This window comes from Emiliania huxleyi, assembly GCF_000372725.1.
Source record: "Emiliania huxleyi CCMP1516 chromosome Unknown EMIHUscaffold_149, whole genome shotgun sequence".
Lineage (NCBI taxonomy): Eukaryota > Haptophyta > Isochrysidales > Noelaerhabdaceae > Emiliania > Emiliania huxleyi.
Window position 1 is genome coordinate 71817 of NW_005201102.1, and position 17229 is coordinate 89045.

At 64.4% G+C, this 17229-nt stretch overlaps 7 protein-coding genes across 7 annotated transcripts; 3 read left to right on the forward strand and 4 right to left on the reverse strand.

The window, feature by feature from the left end:
- Positions 1-4957: 4957 nt before the first annotated feature.
- On the reverse strand, positions 4958-5734 carry EMIHUDRAFT_71410 (hypothetical protein; the record flags this gene model as incomplete). The annotated part of the gene is made up of 1 exon (XM_005786814.1): positions 4958-5734. One exon carries the CDS (start codon positions 5732-5734, stop codon positions 4958-4960), a length of 777 nt encoding a protein of 258 aa, XP_005786871.1.
- Positions 5735-6249: 515 nt separating this feature from the next.
- EMIHUDRAFT_363478 (hypothetical protein) lies at positions 6250-6969 on the reverse strand (the record flags this gene model as incomplete). The annotated part of the gene is given in 2 exon segments (XM_005786815.1): positions 6250-6846; positions 6862-6969. Coding segments are annotated over 2 exon segments (565 nt in total), but the record flags the coding sequence as incomplete, so codon positions are not given.
- A 673-nt stretch (positions 6970-7642) lies between these two features.
- EMIHUDRAFT_228618 (hypothetical protein) lies at positions 7643-7907 on the forward strand (the record flags this gene model as incomplete). Its single annotated transcript, XM_005786816.1, has 2 exons — positions 7643-7751; positions 7834-7907. The coding sequence occupies 2 exons, from the start codon at positions 7643-7645 to the stop codon at positions 7905-7907; spliced, it is 183 nt and encodes a 60-aa protein (XP_005786873.1).
- A 2886-nt stretch (positions 7908-10793) lies between these two features.
- EMIHUDRAFT_467606 (hypothetical protein) lies at positions 10794-12581 on the reverse strand (the record flags this gene model as incomplete). The annotated part of the gene is made up of 4 exons (XM_005786817.1): positions 12257-12581; positions 11568-12179; positions 11117-11495; positions 10794-10897 (listed from the first exon to the last, which is right to left on the reverse strand). Exons 1-4 carry the CDS (start codon positions 12560-12562, stop codon positions 10794-10796), a joined length of 1401 nt encoding a protein of 466 aa, XP_005786874.1. The 5' UTR covers positions 12563-12581.
- An 846-nt stretch (positions 12582-13427) lies between these two features.
- On the forward strand, positions 13428-14272 carry EMIHUDRAFT_363482 (hypothetical protein). Its single transcript, XM_005786818.1, has one exon. The coding sequence runs from the start codon at positions 13435-13437 to the stop codon at positions 14191-14193; it is 759 nt and encodes a 252-aa protein (XP_005786875.1). The 5' UTR covers positions 13428-13434; the 3' UTR covers positions 14194-14272.
- Positions 14273-14703: 431 nt separating this feature from the next.
- EMIHUDRAFT_228623 (hypothetical protein) lies at positions 14704-15108 on the reverse strand (the record flags this gene model as incomplete). The annotated part of the gene is made up of 1 exon (XM_005786819.1): positions 14704-15108. The coding sequence occupies one exon, from the start codon at positions 15106-15108 to the stop codon at positions 14704-14706; it is 405 nt and encodes a 134-aa protein (XP_005786876.1).
- Positions 15109-15764: 656 nt separating this feature from the next.
- On the forward strand, positions 15765-17125 carry EMIHUDRAFT_441274 (hypothetical protein; the record flags this gene model as incomplete). Its single annotated transcript, XM_005786820.1, has 3 exons — positions 15765-16168; positions 16241-16930; positions 16976-17125. The coding sequence occupies 3 exons, from the start codon at positions 15765-15767 to the stop codon at positions 16992-16994; spliced, it is 1113 nt and encodes a 370-aa protein (XP_005786877.1). The 3' UTR covers positions 16995-17125.
- Positions 17126-17229: the final 104 nt, after the last annotated feature.

Consider the following 17229-nt stretch of genomic DNA (forward strand, 5'->3'; position numbering starts at 1 on the left):
TGACGCGTCCCTGACACGTCCCTGACCCGTCCCTGACCCGTCCCTGACCCGTCCCCGCAGGCCGCACGCCAGTCTACTCGTACGGCGTCGCCTCGCCCTACTACTACTCGCCCACCCACTTCTACTACTACGGCGGCATGCCCTTCTACGTCGGCGGGCCGGTGACCAAACACATCTCCCCACACCTCCCCACACCTCCCCACACCTCCCCCATATCTCCCCACGTCTCCCCCGGGCCAGTGCCAGCACCGCATCGCTGCATCTCTGCAGCCCAGTCAACACTCATCCCCCCCACATCTCACCCATATCTCCCCCACATCTCCCCCATATCTCCCCATATTCTGCCACGCACTCCCCAGCCAGCTGGACGACCCGCCCGCCCCCTCTTGCTAGTCTGCCACTCTCTCGGCTATCTCCCGAACATCTCCCGAACATCTCTCGCCTGCGTACCTCGGCCAGATCTCGCCCGTGCACACCTCGGCCAGACACCTCTCCCGCCTCCCCTCGCCCGCAGGTCTATCACTACAACGCCTTCTCGCACGCGATGATGATGGGCATGCCGCTCTCCCTCATCTCGAGGGTTCGGTACCGTGGGGGTAGGGGAGGGGACGTACGACTGTAGGCATGACGCTCTCCCTCATCTCCCACTCGCACCACCACCACTACTCGCACAACTACGCGTACGGCGGCGTCAGCGGTCCGAGCCACGGGCCGGCCGCCGCCGCCGTCCCTCGCTCCGAGACCGTCAAGGTGGATGCGGCCCAGGACCGGTACGACCTCACCCTCACCTTCAAGGCGCCTGCGGCTCCGAAGGGCGGGCGGCGGGCGCTGCAGCAGGCGAGCTCCGCGTGGCCCCTCCGGCTCGTGGTGTACAACGCCACCCTCTTCGCAGCAGACGCGAAGACGGCCTCCTTCGACTCCGCCCCCTCCATCTACGTCTCCTTCGCCCCCGCCGCGGCCGAGACGCCGGCCGAGGCCGCCGCGCGTGGCTCGCCCGGCCCATACACACTCTCAGTGCCGCCGAGTCTGGCCTCGTAGGCGGGCGGCGGACAGACGAGCTGGATCAGCTCCCTCGGGTGGGCGCTGGTCGGCCTGGCGCTGCTGGCGCGCCTCCCCGCCGCGAGAGGACGCAAGAGATGCGGAGCAGAGATGCAGCCGGAGAGGCAGAGCAAGAGGTGCAGAGCAGAGATGCAGAGCGGAGATGCAGAGCAAGAGGTGCGGAGCAAGAGGTGCAGCCGGAGATGCAGAGCAAGAGGTGCAGAGCAAGAGGTGCAGAGTCGAGATGTGGCTGGGGGGAGGTCGGGGGGGGGGGGGGGGGGGGTCCGCCTTTTCCCCCTTAAAACCCCTTTTCCCCGCGAGAAGGGGTGCTTCTTCCTTTTTGGCGGCGGCGATATGAGCCCGCGACGCCGGGCAGGCGGCGACCGCGGAGCACCGCGGCGAGGAACACAGCTTGAGGCGAGAGTCGTGACGTCAAAAAACCGTGTCGACAGCGCTGCCGCGTGTCGCTGAGCCACTTCTTCATCCGGGCGTCCCGAAGCCATCGAGCGAACGGCAAGCCATCTGTGTTCCCATGTGTGTTCCGTTCGTTCGCAGTGACGACAACCTCACATTGGCTTTCAAATGGACACTGCTGGGACTCTACTGGACACACATTCGCACTAGTGTGAACAGACTGTATTGGACACACATTCGCACTAGTGGAACAGACTGTATTGGACACACATTCGCACTAGTGAACACGATGGGCGACGCGCACTCTAGTAAACAAGCACAATGGACTCTCAATGGAGTCATGGGCGCGCGCGAGGCCGTATTGAACACGGTGTGGCCCCTAGAGAATGGCCCTCGTGATCGTCCAGCGCCGCAAGAGGTTCGGGTTGTCCCAGTACACGTTCATGTCGACATTGTACACGTTCATGTCGCCGCCGCTGGTTTCGCCCATGAGCCAGTAGTATTCGCCCATGTCGCCCAGGCTGTTGACCTGTAGGTACACCTTGTCGTTGAGGCTGACGCATTGGCCCTGGCGTGGATCAACGAGGGGAGGCGCCTCTGTGCACGTGGACGCCACCAGCTTCGTGTCATCGGGCCGCTCGTCGCCGTCGCAGACGCTCCTCGCCGGAAAACAGCACCCGTTAGAGCTCACCACGTTGAGCTCTCGGCATCCGCCCATGCCGATGCAGGCCGCCTTGCACGCCTCCAGCGTCAGCCCGCAGAATCGCCAGCCATTCGAGGTACGCCTCCAGTTGTCGCCGTAGGCCGCGCCGCTCTCCAGCGTGTAATCCGCTTGGCCCGGGTGGCTGAGGCCGCACCAGCTGCTGCCCGCGGGGGCGGCCTCCCAGCAGAGCGGCGGGGGGGACGAACGCACGGTCCACTGGTAGTGCGGATCGCCCCGCTGCGGATTTCCTTCCCCCCGGGCGAGCATGTCGTAAACCCTTACCCGCCGGTCAGTAGACCCGCCGCCGGAGGAACTGCCGCCCGAGAGCCAGCGGCGTTCTGCGGACATCACCTGCAGGTAAACCCTGTCACCGTATTTGACGCAAGAACCTTCCGAGGCGCGGGGGTCTTCGTACGAAAGGTCCCCATTGCCAGGCTGGGAACGAATGATCCACTTGTAGCTGTCCGCTGTGCCACTCCACGGATTGCCTTTTTTGTACGACTTCCATGGAAATCTGTTCGTCGTGCGCGAGGCACAGTCGACTGAGTCCGAGAGGATGCAATACCCGGTCGAGTCGTCTTGGAACATGAAGGAATGGCACCAGCTTTTGGTGACGCAGCGCTCTGCACATGAGGTAAAGGTGAAGCCCCCCAACTTCGTCGACTCTCTGCGTTCGTCGCAGTATCCATCGCCGACGAGCGCCGGAGCCTCGAAGTAGATGTTTTGGGTGTAGGCGCGATCGCCGATGTTGAGGTTGCCCTGCCACTCCCGCGCACCGGTGAGCCAGAATGGGCCGGCTTGATCTTGGGTCGCCATGTTGTAGCTCGCACCGTAGCGGACGCGCTTCCCGCAGGGGTCCTCGACATGGTAGTCGCCTGCCCCCTCGCGATCGACGAGGCACACGCACGCGCTGTCGCAGTTATGCTTGCGCTGAACATTGTCCCAGGTGCACACGGCGTCCGAGTCCCACTTGCAGCGCACGGGTTCGTCATTTTTATCGTGAGGGTCGGCAATGAACGTCAGGTGCTCCTCCAGCTTGTCCCGTGTGGCGTTTGAAACGCCGTTCACCTTGGTCACTAGCTCGTAGATTGGCGTCATCCTCCTCCCGAGGACAGTGGCCACCCCGTTCCCCTCGAGCGCGAGGTTGTGGATGGAATCGCAGTACGCCCCGGCGGAGTCCGCGTTCGAGTTGCCGCCAACGACCAGCAGCGATGACCTGTAGTATGTGGTTCCCTCCTCGGTCACCTCAATGCCCTCCGTCATCTCCTGTCGATCACTGCCGAATCCGATGTTCAAAATGCTGAAGCCGGAGCTGGTCGAGCGTTGTTTGTACTGATACACGGTTTCCTGGGACTCCTCGGAAGTGAACAATGCGGAATGCCGCTGGTATCCGCCGATCCTCATCCGATCTACCACGTGAGTGCCGAATTCATCGAAGAAATCGAGCGCCGCGTGAAGGGATGGTGCGTCGCCGAGCGCCTTGACGAAGTCCACGAAATGCTGGTTGAAGTCGTCCTCTGTCACCGCGCTGAGGCTGAGCCTTGCATCGAAGGCCGATGCCTTGACCTCGGCACTAAAGCCCTGCGTGAACCCCTGCTCGTACTTGCTCTGGTAAGAAGTGGACGCAGAGGAGGAGCCGAACTGGAGGGCATTCCTAAAGGTGGTCTTCCCCTCCAACTCCGCAGATTTGATAGGCACCGACAGCGACCAGTCGCTCTCCTGCTCGTAGCCGCCTTGAAAGCTCTTTGCCTGCGACCGGAGTGAGGACTCGAAGGTGGTGTAGATATCGCTGTAGGTGGTGGAATCCGCGGCACAAGTTGGTGTACCCTGCGGGGTGACGAGACGCTCGGGAATCGCAAACGTTGCCGACCCAAAACTGTACGTCCCGGTGTACTCGAAGTCGAAGACCGAGCTGCTGGGAAGCGACCTGTCTGGATCTCCGTTCAAGGCGTTGTAGCCTGTCTTCATGAAGTCCTCAACACCAGGAAGCGTGGGAAGCGTGGCCAGGTCCTCGATCGCAGAGGCGTTGAAACCGCTTGATGCAAACTTGGAGGCGTCAAGGCGTGTCGACTCGTGCGAGGCGGTGTCGGTTCGAGCCGGTGTCGGTGCCGCGACGGCCAGGCCGAGGGCGGCGAGCAGCGTGACGCAGATCATCTCTCTGAAAGTGGGATCGGAGGACAGAGTTGGGGTCCTTTCAGCTGTGGTAGGAAGGTGTGATCTCACTTTTGCCCTTTGGGATCTCTGAAAGCGGAGTCTCACTTTTGCCACTTCCTCCCCCTTGTAAAATTCTTCCCCTGGTCCCCGGCCCTGGGTGTGAGGTTGCCAACTGCACGCTCCAAGTGCTCCAAGTGCTCCCTGGTGCGCCAGTCCCCACGCCACATTGTCGTGCCAGTGTGCTGTGAGAATAATTCCCGGCTCCTTTTGAACGCACACACACGTTAAGTGACGAGCCTCTCTCTGCCGCTGCCCGGGGCGCAGCCGCAACTTGCCGGTTCCCTCTTTTTTATTCGGCGAAAAGACTGACTGGAGAGTGGAGTGTCAGCGGGTGCGTCGTCACGCCTCTGTGTGCGGCGAAGGGGATCCGAAGTGAGCGCCGGGGTGGTGTCCTGGGGGCCACCTCGCAGCACCAGCCACCACCGCCCCTCACTTAGGCAGCTCTACCTCTAGCAACTAGCACATGGCACGTGCACAACACGAATACGAAGCCAGAAGCGGGACACGCGTTGGCCGATGCCTCTCTGATGAGACTCTCTCAGGCACCTATGACGACTCTCTCAGCCGCAGCAACAGTCACGCCTGATGTCAGTCTGGTCCGCGAGCAGTCGCCAGCGCAAGGTCGCCCTCGAACTCCTCGCGGTCGCGCTGGCGCGCCGCGCCGTCCGGGCCGTAAGAGCCGAGCCTGATCTGGGCCTCTAGCCAGCCGTAGATGAGGGGGCGGCAGCGATTGTAGGCCAGAGCCCCATCCACCGCCTCGTACCAGCGCTGAAGGTCGCGCATGCTCTTGGGCGGGAGGCGGAGGACGGTGGTGGCGGGTGGGAAGACGTGGAGGCGGATGGTGGCGGTGGTTGGAACGGTGACGGAGGTGAGGGAGGCGCAGCCGCTCAAGGCGCCTTCGCCGATGGAGGTGAGGCCGGCGGGGAGGTGGATGGAGACGAGCGAGGAGCAGTGGTCGAAGGTGGAGGTGATGGAGGTGAGGCCGGCGGGGAGGTCGATGGAGAGGAGCGAGGAGCAGCCGGAGAAGGCAGCGGCGCTGATGGAAGTGAGGCCGGCAGGGAAGGTGACACGGGTGAGAGAAGAGCAGCGGAAGAAGGCGGCCTCGCCGATGAAGGTGAGGCCGGCAGGGAGGGTGACGTGGGTGAGAGAGGAGCAGAGGTGGAAGGCGCTGGGGCCGATGGAGGTGAGGCTGGCGGGGAGGGTGACGGTGGTGATGAAGGAGCAGTGGGCGAAGGCGCCCATGCCGATGGAGGTGAGGCCGGCGGGGAGGTCGATGGAGGAGAGCGAGGAGCAGCCCTCGAAGGCGCTGCTGCCGATGGAGGCAAGGCTGCGCGGGAAGGCGACCGAGACGAGGAGGTGCGTCATGCCCTCGGGCAGCACCGCGTGCCCGTCGGTGACGACGACCTGCCAGCCGCCCACGTCCAGAGTCTCGGAGGAGCCGGGCGGCGGCGCGGTGCCGCTCGGCGGCGGCTCTGGCGCTGACGGCTCCCCCCCCCGGCCCGCAGCCTCGCAGCTACTCGAACTCGGCATCGCCGTACAGCACCTGTTCACAGCAAGAGGTGTGAAGAGACGCTGTTCACAGCTATGCCACCGCATCGCCGTACAGCACCTCGTCGTCCGAGTCGGACCCGTCTGCTGCCTCGGCGTCGGGCGTGTCGAGGCTCGCGCCCCACGCGCCGTCGCCGCGCACGACGCCATCGACGCCGTTGCCAACGAACGCATTGTGATCAAAGGCGTCGAGGCGCGCATTGAGCGAGACGTGCGCCGCGGCGGTCCGGCTGCCGGAGATGCGCAGGTGCTCGTACCGGCCGCCGGCGTGATCGACGACTCGCAAGCCGGCGCCTCGCGACCCCTCAATCGAGCAATGGCGCACGGTCGGTGCCGCGCCTCGTCCAGCGACGTGAACGGTGCCCTCGATGCGGCAGTGAGTCAACAGTGGTGTGCCCCACGTGCAATAGACGGCCGTCGCCTGAGATTGGTTGCGCTGGTTGTGCACGCGTGCCCCAGCGCCCGCGTTGGACGACTGCAGCTCACACTGGTCGAACAACTTGACGCCGCGCACCGTGTAGCCGCCCCAGACGAGCGCGCTCTCCCATCCTGGCGCGCGCACGACCACCTCGCCCAAGCCCACGAGCGTCACGTCACGGAGCACGCGCACGCTCTCCGCGTAGGTACCGGGACGCACGAGCACCACCGGCCTACCGCAGCCCTCGTTGGCGGGAGCGTTGCTGATGCCGCGCACGATGGTCTCCTGATCGTCCGGCACGACGCACACGTGCCGGCGGAAGGGCTCCGGGAGCTCCGACCATCGCCGGCTGACAGCTCTCCACGTGAACCAGCCGCGCCAACCGCCCGCCAGGACGATGAGGTCGAGCAGCTCGAGCGGCATGTCGACGACAGCCGGCGCGTCGAGCGAGACGCACTCGAGGCTGTCGGAGAGGGCGTCGGCTTCAGCCTTGGGGGCGTCGACGGCGTCGGCGCGTGCCGTCGCGGCGCGCAGGGGCACCATTGCAACACACCAGCACAAGACTGTGCTACTCTTGGCGTACGGCGGCCCGTCGTGAAGCCACCGCGCTGCGCCGCCTGACGCTCGTAGTGGTGCCCACCGCGAGCTGCCGCGGGAGAGCCTCCGGCAACTTTGAGTTTTCGAGAAACTCCCGGCGTACGAAAGACGTCCAGACAGGGCCATCCTACCGTGCCGCGCCGCCTTTACACACACACCTGAATTTCTGCTCGACCGGGTTTGCGTTGAGGAGCGAACCGAGCCGCCGGTGTGTCCCGCAGCGGCCTCGCTGGGCCAGAAAGTCGGCCCGCGAGTGCTCCGCCCGGCTGGCGGCGCCCGCTGCCAGCCGCGAAATCTGAGGTCGCCCCGCCCGCCTGCGCCCCCGCGACGGCCCCGCAGCGGCCGGGCCGGCTGCCTTGGTGGGCGGGGCACCTCCCGCTGCCGCGTCGCGGCCGCGGACGCGCTCGGAAGCACGCCGCGGGCCTCTGCCGCGCGCCTCGAAAGCGTCGCCGCTCTCGACGCGCGGAAGAGCCGGTCCCATGCGTCGGTCCGAGCGTCACGCACCCCCGTGCTCGGTCGCAGGCACCTACTCGACGGTCGACGAGCTCGCCGGCATGTCGACCGCGCGATACGCCACTCCTGATCCCGATGACGACGGCTACGACGAGGACGTGCCCGCCGACCCCCCACCCCCTGCCGCCGACGACGATGCCGCGCCGGACGACGAGCCTGTGGTCGGCGACGCCGACGGCGGCGGCGGCGGCGGCAGCATGGGCAAGGCGCGGCGCTGGGCCAAGAACTTGCCCGACCCGTCGTGCTGCCCCGCGCTCCCGCTGCTTCTGCTCGCGCTCATCGGCACGGTCGCGTTTGCCTTCTCGCGTCCGCCCGCGGCGCTGCTGCAGTGTGGACCAGCCACTCCATTGACGCTGCTGCTGGCGCCTCGACCCGAGGCGCAGTCAAGGACAGGAGCAGCGGCGAGAGGCAGCGAAGAAGTGGCACGGACGCAGCGAGCGCGCAGAGGCAGAGCACGAGTAGTCGAGCAGGAGAGGCGGCCGCACGTGCGAGCACGAGCACTGGTGTGCGGGACCACGTTGGTCGCATGTCGAGCTCGGACCTGCGCTTCGGGCCTTCGGCTTGGACACAGTTTTGTAGAGAAACGCGAAAAACGGCCGGGTACCAAGCGTGTACCCCTTCAACCCCTGTCCCATTCGCCTCTCTTATATGCCAGGACAAGACGGGCGCGGAGCCCGCACTCGAAGGGGCTACTAGCCTCTCTCGACTGAGGCTTTTCTTTTGACTACGCCGCCCTCCCCCCCCCACCACACACACACGTACACGTAGAGCTAACAGCTAAGAGCCTGGCGTCGGTGCTAAGCTGTGGCTCACGCGACACTGCCCCCGGACGTGTGAGGCGCAAGCGGATGTTGAGGGCGATGTTTGCAACCTAACGGAGGCGAGTGTAGCGGTGCGCTGTGCCGGCGCCGGTGCTGATGTGACTACTCCAAGAGACCGTGTCGATTGAAGACTACTCATGACAGAGTGAGAGAGTGTATGTGCGGGTGGACGTGGGCGAGAGGCGTGATGTGGGATGGCGCACCGGTCGCGGTGGTGCGGATGAGTGAGCCGCCGCGCAGCCGTGAGGTGCTCGATGAGTGAGCCGCCGGGACAGAGCCGCACCTGCGCAGGCAGCAAAGGTGGGCGGCGTGAGCGCGCGCGGTGCCGCGCTCCACGGTGTGCGAGAGTGCCGGGCCGGGCGTGCCCCCATCAGCGATGGAAGCTCAAAGCCGGCACAGAAGCTCCGACACGGGCGTCTGCTGGTTGCGCGTGTCGACGAGCGGGCCCGAGCGAGGCCGCAGAGGAGGAAGAACGTCGGTCGTGCGAGCGCTGAGGACAAACGGACGGCTGAGTGAGGGACGGCAGTCATACCGGCAATAGTCGGTGTGCGGCGGCGGTCGCTCGGGGGCGGAGGCCGGCGGCAGGGAGAGAATCGGGCGAGAGCACGGAGCACGCCTGCCGTCGAGTGAGAGCAGACATCTACAGAGAGCACGTGCGGCCGCGCCGGGCCACCGAGAGGCGCACCTGGCGCAACTCGAGCGTAAGTGACCGTGGCGGCAGCCGCTCAGCGCTCGAGGCGACCATCCGGCCGCCGGGCGTGCCTCTGGCGCCGACTCGGCGCCGTCGGCGACCCCGCGCGGGCCAGAGTCATGTCGAGCCGGGGCTGAGCCGGCGGTGGCGGACGCTTGGATGCACGCTCCGGGGGGCTGCCGGGTCGGATCGGCCTTTCGGGCGCCGCCGCAGCGCCGCGGAGGCACTGTTCTGGTGAGAACACGCGCCACTGAGGCCGACTGAAGTTGCACGCCCAGGCCAGCCGGCAGCCTCGCTGATGAGCCAGACGGTCGGCTCGCGAGGTGGATGCTAGCATGAGCCCGATGCGTCGCAGTGCTCTTGCGTTTCGGCGGTAGTGATCTGATCACCCGAATACCACGTTCGGATCGCTCCTCATCGCAAACCCCGTCAGCAGTCCTCCTCCGGGAATGTACGTAAGAGCTACATAATAGAAAAAAAAGAGGGAAAAATAGAAAAACGCCGCCTGTCGCCGCCTCCGCCGGCGCCCCGCCGCACCAGACACGCCGCCGCCCGTCCGCCTCCTCGATCTCCCCGCCGACCTCCTCGTGCGCGTCGTCTCTCGCTGCGATCCCGCCGACATCGCTCGCGTCGCGGCCGTCTCGCTGCTCTTCCACACCTCGCTTGCGCTGGAGGGCATCCGCTTACGCCTGCAATAGGCCGGCTACGAGCCGCCGGCGCAGCCAGAGGGCGAGTGCTGCACCGTGCGGTGGCTGTGCTTCGCGGCGCTGCTGCGCGAGTCCAACCCGCCGGTGAGGGTGGCGGGAGGCTGGCAGCACAGCGTCTTCATCGACGGCGAGGGGCGGCTCTCGTCGTGCGGCTCGGCGTTGGGTGGTTACTGCAGGCAGCGTCGGAGCGCGAGGCGCTGGCCGCGCTGCAGCGCCTCGTGAGCGCGGACAGCGCCGCGGCGTTGCGAATCGCGATCGACGACGCCACGCCACACGCGGGCGCGATCGACGCCTTGGAGGAGGAGCTATCGGCGCTCGGCGCTTCGCCTCGCAGCGCTTGAGGTTGCCGAGGCGCCGGCGGCCGCTGCTGAGACGGCGGCAACGGCAGTGGGCGAGGTTGAACCACTCATGTGCGTCGTGTGCATGGCCGAGCCGATCACGCACGTCATGTTCCCGTGCGAACAGTACTGCGTTTGCGAGGATTGCCCCAGTCGTCTCAGGGAGGCACAAATGCCATGTCCGCTGTGCAAGGAGCCGTTCACGATCGCCATGCGCGTGTACGCAGCCGGTGTCGCGTGATTACCTCGGCGGTTTTCTTTTCCGCGCTGGGCCGGCCCGTTTCTTTTCGCGTAGCCCATTTTTTCATTTACATTTATGCCTTACACCGCCCGCCCATCTGCATCTCGGATCTCGCGCCCCCACCGCCTCCCGCTCCCCCCGGCGGCGGCGCGCGTTCGCTCGGACCTCGGTCTGAACCGGCTGAAAGGTGAAACGCGCCGATTTTTCTAAAGAAAAGAGGTACTATGGTCTCGAGGAGGGTTGGCGGACCATACCTTACCACGCAAAAGTCCGAAACATGAGCTAGTAGAGGCACACGCGCGCAATAGTGCACAAGAGAGAGGAAGGAGACACACTCCACCGACGGGTGAGTGGTCATGCGGAAAGTCATGCATGTGTGCGGACATGGACATCATCGATAAGTGAGGGGGCGCATATCTGTTTGGGGGCATGAGTGGATGGCATGGTCCATGGAAAGGCACGGCGGCCGTGATTTGGTCGATAAAGGGCTCTAGTCGAGAGACGTGGGGGACGCTGCGATGTCTTGGTTGTTGCGGGGCCACCCAAGCACTCAGAAGCAGAGCATGTCGTCGGTCGTCGAGCACATCGCGGCGAGCATGTTGGGGCGGATGCGGACAGCACGGTTGAACGGGCCACACGTGGCGCTGTTGAAGCCTATTCAATCGAGATCGTGAAAGGCGTGCACCACATGGGATGGTGTGGCAGGAGCGCCACGCTATGCTCTGCCGTAGGCATGAACGCCGATGACGACGCGGTTGTCAGGGACCGGGAGCGACGGATAGTACAGGTAGGCGCCGGAGCCACTCATGCCTGAGCAAGATCAGGTCGGGTAAGCTTCTCCACACATTGCGGGCTCATGGGCTAGCGCTCCACCACCGCCGATGGTGTCGCATTTGTAGTAGTAGCGCTCGTTGTTTGTGCAGGACGACTCGATTGGGCAGCCCATCGTCTTTATGTGGTCGGAGCAGTCGCCGCCCGCTGGGCAGTCGCCGCCGTACCCCGCCACGTTGAGGATGGTGCCTGCCGGGTATGGGACTGAGTCTGTGCGGATGCCCTTCCAGCCGCTGGTATAGCCGACGGGGGCCGTGAGGGTGATCCAGGCGACGTCCCAGTCCGAGTCCCAGTCGCGCGTCCACTTGACAAAGGTGGTCATCTTGCGCCACGTCGCGAGGATGCCTCCGTTGCTCACGCAGTTCTCCTCGGTCGGGTCTGCCGCTGTCGGTGTCGTCCGTTGCGCGTCGCGCACGCAAATCTGCATCGTAGGGGGCTGTCGTCAGATTCTAGTTGGGCAGGAATGGGGGGAGAGAAAGAGTGAATATCCAACCTGCGGCTGGGTGAGCCAGTTGGTGCCGTCAGCCCAGTCAGCCGAGCCGCCGGCGGCGACGCAGTGGGCGGCGGTGAGGAGGACGGTCGGCGAGATCATGGTGCCCGAGCACCATGGACTGACGCGGTTGCCGGTCGAGACGAGGGTCGACCAGCCCCAGTAGAGGTTGTTGGGATAGAGGACCTCACTGCGGTCGTCATTGGGGGTGTACGGGGCGCCCGAAGGGTAGATCGAGAGGCGGCGCTTGTTGTCATCGTCCTCAGCAAGGCGGCGCCCCTTGTAGGAGGGGACGGGCGCGCGTGACTCCAGGTCCAGCGCCTGCTCGAAGCCCCGGTCGATGACGAGGACGGTGCGGACGTCCGCGCCCTTGCCCACCGGAACCGCCTCGAACGTGGCGAAGGGGTCGTTGCGGAGCGCGTCGCTCATTAGCTTGTACGCAGCATCGTCCGGTGCAGCAGGGTCGAGCGGTGGCATGGTCGGGTTGTACTCAGGGCTCGGTGGGCGGCCTTGTCCACCGTCCATCTTGTCGAGCCATGCGTGCACCTTGCTGAGGGACGCATTGACGAGGACGGATGGCACGGCGCGAGAGACATCGCGCCGCAGAAGGCGGGCCTGCGAGGCGCAAGAGAGGGTGGGAGAGGTGGGATGCGGATGTACGGCGGGGCCCGTAAGGCAGGGTCCGTATTCGCCTTCTTCTTGATGATTGCCTTTGACTGAGCCTCGGCGGCAAGTTCAAACGAGGTGGGCCTGGAGCACCCGTCAGCCGTGCACATGGCCTCCTCCACCGCCGAGTCGGGCTTTTCAAGGGAGGGCGAGCCCTGTCGGCGCCTGCCGCCGAAGTTGAAGTTGAAGCCAAAGAGCTCCGAGATATTGTCGAGAAGCCAGGACTGGTAGCCGGCTTGTGCGGCGTCCTGCATGTCGAGCTTCCACTGGTCGGGGTCCCCCGAGGCGAGCGCCAGCGTGGTGAGCAGCGTCAAAATCGCCTTGAGCCTCATATCTCACGATCGAGCGGCACCAGTGGGAAGGAGTTGCCGCGGCCGGACCCAAACTAATTGACAACGTCCAGGACACGTATGATCTCCGCTCTATGTGGGGCCGAGATTACTTATCGCACGATGGGAATCCGCGCGCTTTTAATTCGTCTCCTAAGGAATGGCTGTCAGGGACATCCGAGTCGTGCTGCGGAACCCAATGAAAGACAAACCCACCTCTCCGCGAAAAAATCAGCAGAAAAAAGTTCGGATCTCCTCATCGCAAACCCTGTCAGCAGTTCACCCTCGGGGATGTTCGTAAGAGCCACATACACTGAAAAAGACGGTGTGTCAGAAGCGGAAAGCTCTATCTAATCTATCTAGCCGTCGTGAATCGACTCCTACCACTACACGGCGCTCTCGAGCGTATTGAAGAAGGGGTCTGAATACGGTGAGTGAGTATTCTTGCTACGAGCCACGACGACACACACCAGTCGACTCGCATCGGTTGCCTCCATGAGAACGGCGGAGCTATTCTCGCGTCCACACCACACCTACCTGGCTCCAACGTGGACACGCCCATAGCTGGGGACACTACACACACACACACACACACACACACACACACACACAGGTTCAAGTCTGATGTCTTAACCCGATGGATCGATCTCTTCTCATCGGATGCCGAGGAATGAAGGCATTTAATTCACAGTGAGGAGCTTGGGTTTAATTCCAGGCGCCTCCGTTTCGTTCACGTGTGTCCGAGCGCCTCTTGGGAACAAGATGCCTCGCTCTGCAGGCACCGATGGTCCCCAGGGGGGCTCAGTTGAAGATCGGTGGTTTAATTCACAGTGAGCCTTCACAAAGCGTTGCCCAAGCCAGTCCGCGGTTGCAAGATGGGGCGCGCTACAGGCGTGGCCAAGTTCTCGCTACGGCTCGTCGACGCGGCCACGGGTGAGCCGCTCAAGGAGTACACCGACTCCCAAGGGCGCGAGTGGGTGGCGGGCGAGGACGATCAAGAGTTCTTCGTCGAGCTGGCCAACGAAGCGGGAGCAGGTCGCGTCAAGGCCTTTGTGACGGTGGATGGCTCCAGCATCGGGTACAACTGGCAGATTGTGGGCGAGGCGGCGAGTTCCAGCCAGCTGGGACCGCTCAAGACCGGGCAGCAGACAGCGGCCGGCGCGACAGTGGTGGCGCATGCCTTCAAGTTCAAGCAGGCGGACGAGACGGGCGACGATGGCGAGGCCTCCGAAGGCGCGCCACCGCCGTATGGCCGCGTGGAGGTCTCGTGGAAGCGCGCGACACTCAGCGACGTGCCCACGCCCACCCAAGGCTTTCAGACGGCGGCCTGGGCGGGCAAGGGAGTGTCAACGTCGTCCAAGAAGGAGGGTATGGGCGCGCTCAAGAGCAGCACCGGCGCCGCCCCAACTTCGCTTGCCTGGTCCAGCCAGTCTTGGACCGTGCACGATGAGGTCGCCAGCGCCACGATCCTCTACTCTTCTCAGTTTGGCCTTGCCGTGCGCGGGATGAGGCCCGACGCTCGACCTGTGGCCGGCACGTCGGCCGACGCCGACGACGAGCCGCTGCAGGGGCCGGCGCGACGCCGCCGACGCACCGAGGGGCGAGACGAGTCGTCGGCAATCGTGCTCGAGTGAGGACGAACCCTCGCCGCACCCGCGGAGACAGACGACAGAGCGTGGCGGGCAGCAACAGAGGGAACACAGACACGAGTCCAGGGGCCAGAGTGCGGGCAGAGCGCGGGCAGCTCTAGTCCCACGGTTACAGTACGTAGTACATGCGGGTGCGACCCCCGCCGGCCGGTAGTGGTTTCGGTTGGCGCGGTCCGGGCTGAACAGAAAAAGTTTCTGCAGAAGTTTGTACGCACGTTCCGCGTAGAGGGGGGGGGGGGGGAATTCGCCGTTTTGGTAACGAGGCGACTAAAGTACGCGGCCCGGCGGTCGATCTGCGCCTTCTCAGCGGTGGAGGGGATGTGGGCGGTACGTGCGGATCGCGTGGTGCTGCGATGGTTTGACGAGTGCGACTCCCAGCGTCGACTTTGCGACCCCACGGAGCCTCTGCTGCTCCGGCGTCCGGGGCCATCTGCGGGGGGGGGTCTGGAGACCACCCGGCCGAACTTCATCGTGGCGGTGCTCCTCAAATACCGCTCAAACGCCCACGATGTTGTGGAGGGGACATATGCTGATGATCCTGGCCCGATTGGTTCGCTCAGAAAGCTTCTGGGCGGTCGTTCTAGGTTCGCTCCCCGCACACCGGCCCCGGAATAAGATACATTCATAGAAGCGCCGGCCAGCGAAGATCGGCGCGTCGGCTGCCGCGTCGGCGCGCGAGACGCAGAAGGGCGGAAGCAGCAATCCGCGTCGCAGCAGGCGCAGCAGCACTTGTCGCAGCCGGAGCCAGTGAGAGGGACGAACGGCCTTCTGTCCATAGCCCAACGCCATGACAAACCCGGAGAGGAGGTAGACGAGTCCCATGGAGGAGCCGGCCTGCAGATCGGAGAATCGCCCGGCGAGCCCAGTGAAGGACACGTAGTGCCCTATCGCGACGTGCATCGCCGCAAGACCTCGAAGCCCGTCTAGCGAGCGCGTGTCCAGCCGAGTGCGGGCGTCCTTCTCCAAAGGGGCTGACACGCGACGACCACAGGAACGGCGAGGAGCGCGAGGAGGGAGAAGCCAAGGATCAGATAGAGCAGTCGGTAGATGAAGGTCGTCGACACAATCATACTCAGTAGGTCACGCCCAGGAACGTCACGGGATCTCCAACATTTCGAGGTGCGCCGCGGGAGAAGCCGCACTGCTCTCCGAGTCCCGGGACTGCGAAGCAGTCCGTCCCCTGCGCACCGTCCGTCCAGACGCCGTTCGGGCTCGTGCACCTATTAGGCAGGAGAGATTAGCGAAAATTCTGCGGGAATCGTGGGCAAGGCGTCAATTCACAGCTGGGGTGCAAGTCGTTGATGGCGGCTCAGCTGTGAGCGCTGTCAGAGCGGTGTTTCGACACCGATATCGTTCAAGGAGAACGCTGATTCAAAATCCGCTGTTCACGCTTCACAGGTAAGTGTAAGCGGAGCAGCTGAGTAGATACAGCGAATCCTTTGTGTTCACACCTGCAAGAGCAGGTGTGAACCGATTTCGGCCTTAGCCGTCGGTATGCCAATATCGCGTTGAGAAGCCGTCCAAATCAGTATGCTCGCAAAATGCGTCGTCCCAAGATGTTGAGGTACTTCTTCGGCGGGCCGGAGAAGCCACCTCCTCCGCCTATTGACCCAAAGCCTTGGGACGGCTTCCACCAACTCGTCGAGGTGCCAGACGGCACGACACAAATTCCCCGCAACGCCTTTCACGCCAAGTCGTGCCTGCAACGAGTCACACTCCCGAACTCGCTCGTCTATATTAGTAAAGGCAGCTTCATGAACTGCAGCGGGCTCCTGTCGATTGTCATTCCTGCCGGCTGCTCTGTCGAGCAGCACGCCTTCCAGAATTGCGGCGTCAGGTCTGTACTCCTTCCCGCCGGCCTCAAGGAGATCAGACAAGGCACGTTCGTCGGATGTAAGAGACTCCGGGACATCAACATTCCCGCCAGTGTGGAGCGCATCCACCGGACCGCCTTCCTCTGGTGCGCGCGCGTGTCTCTCCTCCATATGACACGTCTGTCTCTCCTCCTCAATACCAACGCACTCGACTCCAGGTGCCACGACCTGAACCACATCCGCCTTCCCGACGGCCTCATCAGCATCGGAAGATCGGCCTTCTCCTACAACAGCTCCCTCGCGTCCATCACCTTCCCCGCCAGCCTCACGCTGATCGAGCACAGCGCCTTCTCGAGCTGCAGCGCCCTCAAGCAGGTCGTCGTCCCGACCACCACAGAGATTGCGGACCGCGCCTTCCATCCGTGCACCAGGATCGTCCGCCTCCCACCCGCACGGATGCGCGCGCGGCAGAACTGGCACGCGGCGGTCGACGCGGCGCTCGCCTACAAGCGCTGCCGCCCTCAGCTCTACGGCTGGCTCGAGCGGGCGCAGAACCGGCTCGGGTCCTATGGCCCCGACGGCGCGGCGCGCAAGCGCGACCGCGAGGAGTTTGAGCGCGACCGGCTGCTCTCCCCGTTCGTCACGCGGGCAAGCTCGAGTGAGGAGCATGCTGGCCAAGGGTCGCTAATACGAGCTGCAAGTGCCTCTTCAAGTGGCCTCGTTCCTCGGCCCTCGGTCCGCTTCGCCGCCGGACTCGACGTCGTCGTACGAAACGAGCTACGCGGGGGGGCCGCAGACTCACTTGGAGTGGAGCCTCTACGACGAGAGCGCCGCCCCTCTCGGACAGTTCACCCTCGCCTGCGCGCCTTTGGGGTGGGTGGGTCATTAGGAATGGTCTGTCGGGGCCATCTAGGGGGGGTTTGACGTGGTGACGCCGTCGCTAAGTTGGAGTGCATGTCTGGTGTTTACTAGCTCCGAGTAGAGGGGGCGTTCTGCTGCTAGGGGAAACCCGGAGCGCGGTACTAGCCCCTGACTCTGTCTCTGAGCCGCTGCGCAGTCGGCCTAGTTTGTTTTGTGTTTATTAGCCAAACTGTTAGCCGTCACCCATGTTTGCCCTCGCCCCTCCGTCACGCTGCCTCCTGCTCCTGAGCGGCCGCACATTGCTCGGTAGAGCCGTATACCCCCCCTGCCCTTCTAAAGTCATCCC

What these genes read in the sequence shown, in the direction of transcription:
- EMIHUDRAFT_363482 (XM_005786818.1), top strand. Translation starts at nt 13,435, where the DNA reads ATGGGGCGCGCTACAGGCGTGGCCAAGTTCTCGCTACGGCTCGTCGAC.